The sequence below is a fragment of the Arachis hypogaea genome, chromosome 1 (assembly GCF_003086295.3).
Source record: "Arachis hypogaea cultivar Tifrunner chromosome 1, arahy.Tifrunner.gnm2.J5K5, whole genome shotgun sequence".
Classification (NCBI taxonomy): Eukaryota; Viridiplantae; Streptophyta; class Magnoliopsida; order Fabales; family Fabaceae; genus Arachis; species Arachis hypogaea.
In genome coordinates, this window is record NC_092036.1 from 102,240,207 (window position 1) to 102,246,778 (window position 6,572).

The window sequence follows — 6,572 nt, forward strand, 5'->3', positions numbered from 1 at the left end:
ATAGTGATATGTGAACTCTGTGAACTCTGATGAAACTGTGATGAAATATGAACTGATTTTGTGATGAAATATGAACTGATTTTGTGACATGATTGTGTGAATTCTGATTTTGTGAAATTTGATTGTGTGAACTCTGATTTCGTGACATGATTTTGTCATTGTGAACTCTAGTTTTGTATACTCTGATTTTGAGAGATGATTTTGTGAACAAAAAATTTTTTGAACCTGAGATGTTGTTTATATACTCTGATTTTGGAATTTGGATGTTGTTTGTTCATTTGTTGTGAATTTGAGAGTTGAGATTATTGGGTTGGATTGCTGGTAATATTTAGGTATGGAAGAAAGTATTAACCAAACATGGCAAACGAATTAAGATTCTAAAACATTGATATTTCAGAACCAATGGCAGCATCATTTAAGAAGTGCCAAAGTGGATATTTCATCTGTTAAAACTAAGACGTTCAACTAATCTTAAAGATCTGTTCATGTGCAGCATTGTAACATAGTTTCAGTCCCCAACCAATACATGGTACAATAAATAGCAGTGACAAAATTTTAAGGGAAAATCTTTGTAAGAGTTTTTAATGTAAGTGCCATATGAATTCCAATTTTTCATCTTTGACCAAATTTAATTGGCGATCTCAATAATCATCCATTTAAAGATCTATTCGTGCTCCAAACTGATCAACCGAAGTCTTCCCCTTTTGTTTTGTACTCTGAAGAATTGAAACCTGCAAGATATCACAATGGAAAAAAAACCATCATTTTTCAAAAGGTTAGTTCAGAAGAGGATCAAGCTAGCAGAGCTAGATAAACGTTTTTTGCACTCATTCTAAATTGCATACTGAGCTAAACGTTTTTTGATTGGTTGTTTGTTTGTTGACTTTTGAACTTTGAATTTGTATTTGAATGAGATTATAACATTTGGTTTATGTAGTACTTTTAATTTGAATGATATTTTAAAGTTTAGATTAGACTATAATTATATTTTCATGTACTTATTTATATTTTATTTATTATTTTATTATAAAACGGTTTTTACGGTTCAATTACGGTCAAACCGATTGAACCTATGAACCAATAAACCAATACTTAAAGCGGTTCAATGATCAGTTCGATTTTCAGAACCTTGATTATTTTCATGAACTTGTGTAAATGAGCTAAATTCATTTTGGACTTATTTTCATTCTTCTTAGGCCAGTATAATTTAATTAATTTCCTGCACACTAAACACATACACTAGTCACAGATATAATTAGACTTTCAACCCAAACACCAAATATTTATTATCATTAATATCATTAATTTTTAAACTCAACAAAAATAAATTATTCTCTCTTAAACTTTTTTAAGAATATAGTTATCTGACTTGAATGTCATCAGAGTCATTTTTACAGATATTATGCCGGTCCGTATTTTTTTAGAGGCCAAAATATAATTCAATCAGAGCAAAAGAAACATTATATTTTTTTATAAACAGGTTAATTATACTTCGGAAAATTTCTCAGGGAAAAACATAATATATATTCTTTTAATATATATTTTATATGATTAGTTGATAACTAATCTTCCGTGTAGGCGCATACTTCATAATTCATTGTGATTACCCTGAGTCCTTGACCATATATAACATCATCATATCCATGCTTAGTTGCGTGCTAAGCCAAACATTCGTTAGTTTATAAAATCATAATTAGCCTCAATTCCGTTTATGACAAAATAAAACATTTAGTGGAGGATTTTCCAAACCAACTAGCAAAAAAGCTGAGCATTTGGTGGAAGAATGAGGATTTGTGTCCTCATGTCTCAGATTGTCGCAGAAGTGGGTGGGTCCTCCTCACTTAGGTGCTGCATTTTATGTTTCAAATATGCATGGTTTCGACTTTGGAATGTGTTTAATAAAACTAAGACAAGTATTTTAAAAGATTATTATGTCGATGTCCTTTTTCATTTGTTTAATAACTATGAACCAAAACAATAAAGTATTACTTAATATAACGATAATATTAAGAAGACAGTTATATTAAAAAAACAAAAAAAGGTTAGAATTTCTCTTATTTAATATTTATTAATTATTATAATAATATTAATTATTATAATAATTAATAAATATTAAATAAAATAAATTTTAATTGTTTAAATAATATTTTTTATTTATCAAATATTTTCATAACTTAAGACTTTTTGAATCATCCATAATGTTAATTAATGCGGATATTAATCTCTTTTAAAATAAAAGAACAGATAAAATAATAAAATAAAAAATTAATTATTTTTAAAATAAAAATAACAAAATTTATCTACGATAAAAATTATAAATTTAATAATGATAAATCTCTTATTTTATTATTTTGTTATTTTTTTTATGAACCTTCGCTTTATGTATTAGAATATCATACTTAGGAATAAAATCAGAAAAATATCAAAAAAAAATCAATATAATTTATTAAAATATTATTCCATAATTAGCGTACTCTTGATTTATATATTGGTAAGAACCTTGTAATCACAGATGAAAAAAATATGAATAATAAAAATAATATTTTTTTAAATAATTCTTCGTTTTTTTTTTTAAATTCTGTGTAACATGATAACATGGTATCAGAGTAGAGTTAGGGTCTAGGGACTCAAAATTTTGACGAATTAACATTACAAATTGCAAATATGCTACGCAATAGTTTTGGCATGCGATCATCATAAACCAATTTTGACAATTTGTCAATTGGTTTCAAACTAAACGAATATAATTATCCATTATGGATAACTCTGATGAAAAAAGTAATTGGTGGAAGAAGAAAGAAGAAACACACTAAAGAAAATCGCTCTAAGATTGTGGGCCACCCAGATTAATGAAAAAACAACCCCAAGTCATCAAGAAATCAGAATAAGGGAGCCACCGCTGTGAGAGGTCACCAGCACGGATGGCGGGGCTAGAAGAGAGGAAGCAAGTCACGCAAGGCAGCAGTGGTGATAAAGGCAAGGACTACTGAACTCTTTGGCTGCTCAGCCCATACAGCGACTCAATATAAAGGGGAGACTCAAAATCAAAATCAAATTAAAAAGATAAATGAATGGATTTTCGATTGTGGGACTACCGATACTATGACTCATGACCTCCAGATTTTAACAGTTTGACTATACCCTCAAAAGCCCATATTAAAGAGAATTAATTAATGTTAAAGGAGGAGGCTCCATAACATTTTCAGAAAAATTGAAATTAAAAAATTGCCTGCAATATCATCAAAATTATTGTCTATTAGCCAAATAATAAAGGAACTAAATTGTGTGGTACTCATGTACTCTACCTTTTGTCTTTTACAAGACATTCTTGCGAAAGAAATCGTTGGGCGTGATACTGAGCGAGAAAGCCTTTACTACGTTGATGAAGTAGCACACCAGGTCATGCCATTCTTGCTCACGTAAGGTTACTAGGCAACTTTGGTTATGGCACAGGCATCTCGAACATTCTCTACTTTCTACCAAATGATTCAAACTCAATTCAACAAGAAAATTCAAGTACTTCGCTTAGATAATGGTGGAAAATTTATAAAACAATCAATTCGCAATTTTTTTATGAAAAATGGTCTTATCCATCAAATTTTCTGTCCAAATACACCCCAACAAAATGGTGTGGTTGAGCGACAAAATCGTAAGTTACTTAAGATGACCCGAGCCATGCTTTTTGATGCACAACTTCTAAAAACTTTTTGGCCTGAAGCTATAGCGACTTCTGCCTACTTACTAAATCGCCTACCTATTAAATCGCCTACCTACCCAAGTTCTCCACCATAAAACACCCTTACAAGTCTTGGCTACTCGACTGCAATCCTGCCTATTCTAACCTTACCACCTCGAGTATTTGGATGTTTCGTCTTTGTCCATATCCCCAAAGTCAATAGAACCAAACTTGATCCTTGTGCAGAAAAATATATTTTTGTTGGGTATGCTACACACCAAAAGGGGTATAGGTGCTATAATCCAATCACTCGTCGTATTCATGTGACCATGGATTGTGATTTTTTAGAATCCGAATTTTACTTCAGCCACCAACATAGCATTCAGGGGGAGAACAATAATGAACCACTAAATTAGATAAATAATCTTTGTTGCCTAGAAACTGTTCAAACTGAGCAAGTAGATGGAGCCACCAAGCATACTTCATTCAACGTAGAAAACAACTCAGTACATACAACCAGTGAGATTCCTTTTGAGAATGTCAAACAAGAGGTAAGTAATTGTCAATCTAGTAATTTACTCCATATTTTTAATGAGGCTGCTAACAATAACAGTATAGCACTGGAACATGAAGAACCAGAGCCCAATACCTTTGTTCTTCCTCCAAGAAGAAATAGAGAGATGCCTCCTGATCGGTACTCACCATAACATGTTTCCCATAACTCAAGATACCTGATAAGATTGGCTACAGAAGGAATAGCAAATGTCACAAAGGTTTTTTCCACCAGACTCTTAACAGAAGACATTCTAAGAACTGTCCGAGAAGCCAATGAGAAAGTTGAATGGCGAAAAGCCATGAATGCAGAAATAGAAGCTCTAGAGAAGAACGGAACTTGGGAGAAGTGTATCCTACCAACAGAAAAAAATCCAGTCGGGTGCAAATAGATTTTCACCATTAAACACAAGGCAGATGGTACTATTGAACGGCACAAGGCAAGGTGGTGGCCAAAGATTATACGCAGACCTATGGTATCGACTACACTGAAACTTTTTCATCGGTTGCAAAGATTAATACTATCAGGGTGTTGTTTTCAATAGCAGCAAATGAAGATTGGCCACTCCATCAATTTGACGTCAAGAATGCTTTCTTACATGGAGAGTTGAAAGAAGAAATGTACATAGAAATTCCTCCAGGTTTCTCAACGGGATTTAGAAAACATGAAGTTTGTCGGTTAAAGAAGACTCTTTATGGGCTTAAACAATCTCCACGTGCCTGGTTTGGAAGATTTACAGATGCCATGAAAAGGTATGGGTACAAGCAAAGTAACTCTAATCAATACCCCTTTTTTGAAAAAACGAGAAAATTTAATCACTTGCCTAATAATCTATGTGGATGATATGATCATAACGGGAAGTGATGTTGAAGAAATTGAAGAATTGAGAAGGAACCTATTTACAGGCTTCGAAATGAAGGATTTGGAAAGACTAAAATATTTCTTAGGAATAGAGGTTCTATGATCCAGCAAAGGAATCTTTATCTCCCAAAGAAAGTACATTTTGGACCTTCTGGCAGAAACAAGAATGGTGGATCACAAACCAATAAATACGCCCATGCAAGTTAATCACAAGTTGAAGATAATAGAAGGTGCCACCCTAGCAGATAAGGAAAGGTACCAGCGACTGGTTGAAAAACTAATTTACTTATCACATACTCGGCCTGACATAGCTTATGTTGTGGGAATAGTAAGTCAGTTTATGCGTAAGCCACAAGAAGATCATATGAAAGCTGCCACGAAGATAGTTCGATATTTGAAGGGAGCTCCAAGAAGTGGAATCATTTTCAAAAGGAATGGCCACTTGAAGGTTGAGGCATACACTGACGCAGATTGGGCGGACAATCCAAATGATAGAAGATCAACAGCTGGTTACTTGACACTTGTTGGAGGCAACCTGGTAACTTGAAAAAGCAAGAAGCAGAAAGTTGTAGCTCTTTCAAGCGCAGAGGCAGAATTTTGAGGGATCGTTTAAGGCATAACTGAAGTATTGTGGATAAGAAAATTGATGACTGAGATTGGGTTTCCACCACAATTGCCAAGTCAGTTGAAATGTGACAACAAAGCCGTAATCAGCATGTCAGAGAATCCCTTACAACATGATAGAACAAAACATGTTGAGGTGGATTGATACTTTATCAAAGAAAAAATTGAAAATGACGTTATTGAACTTCCATTTGTGAGATCATCGAAAAATCAGTTGGCTGATATTCTTACTAAAACAGTTTCAAGACAAGCCCTTACGAGAGTTCTCACCAAGCTGAGTATTGGTGATCCCACTACTCACCTTGCGAAGGAGTATTAGAATATCATAATTAGGTAACAAAATCAAGAAAATATCAAAGAGAATTAAAAAAATAATGTACTTTATTAAGATATTATTCCATAACGAGCGTACTCTTAACATACTCTTAATCTATATATTAATAAGAACCTTGTAATCACAGATAAAAAAAATAAATAATAAAAATAATACTTTTTTAAATAATTTTTTATTTCTTTCCTAAACTCTTTGTACTATATGCTAACACCACGCTTTTTATCTTTATTAACTATAAAAATTTGTAATCTTTGTGGTGAGATTATTTTTGACAATATCATATATAATTTACCATAATAAAATATTAGTTTTGGCAAATAAAATCCAACAGATATTATACGTATTGCAATTTACTATTAAAAAAAACTGCATCATCGCATGAAGGTATAACAATATCATAGGAAATGGAAAATGTTAAAAGGAAAAATTGTATATTTTGGCTCATATTTTTATTAATCGATAACATATGCCACTAGTTAGGGATATTTAAATTTAAATATATCTAAACTAAATCGTTCATTCAA

The 6,572-nt window shown here is 32.2% G+C and overlaps 1 protein-coding gene across 1 annotated transcript; it reads left to right on the top strand.

Annotated features, from left to right (window-relative positions):
- The first annotated feature begins 5,286 nt into the window (after positions 1–5,286).
- On the top strand, positions 5,287–6,033 carry LOC140183784 (uncharacterized mitochondrial protein AtMg00240-like). Its single transcript, XM_072232933.1, has 2 exons — positions 5,287–5,628; positions 5,929–6,033. The coding sequence occupies exons 1-2, from the start codon at positions 5,287–5,289 to the stop codon at positions 6,031–6,033; spliced, it is 447 nt and encodes a 148-aa protein (XP_072089034.1).
- The last annotated feature ends 539 nt before the right edge of the window (positions 6,034–6,572 follow it).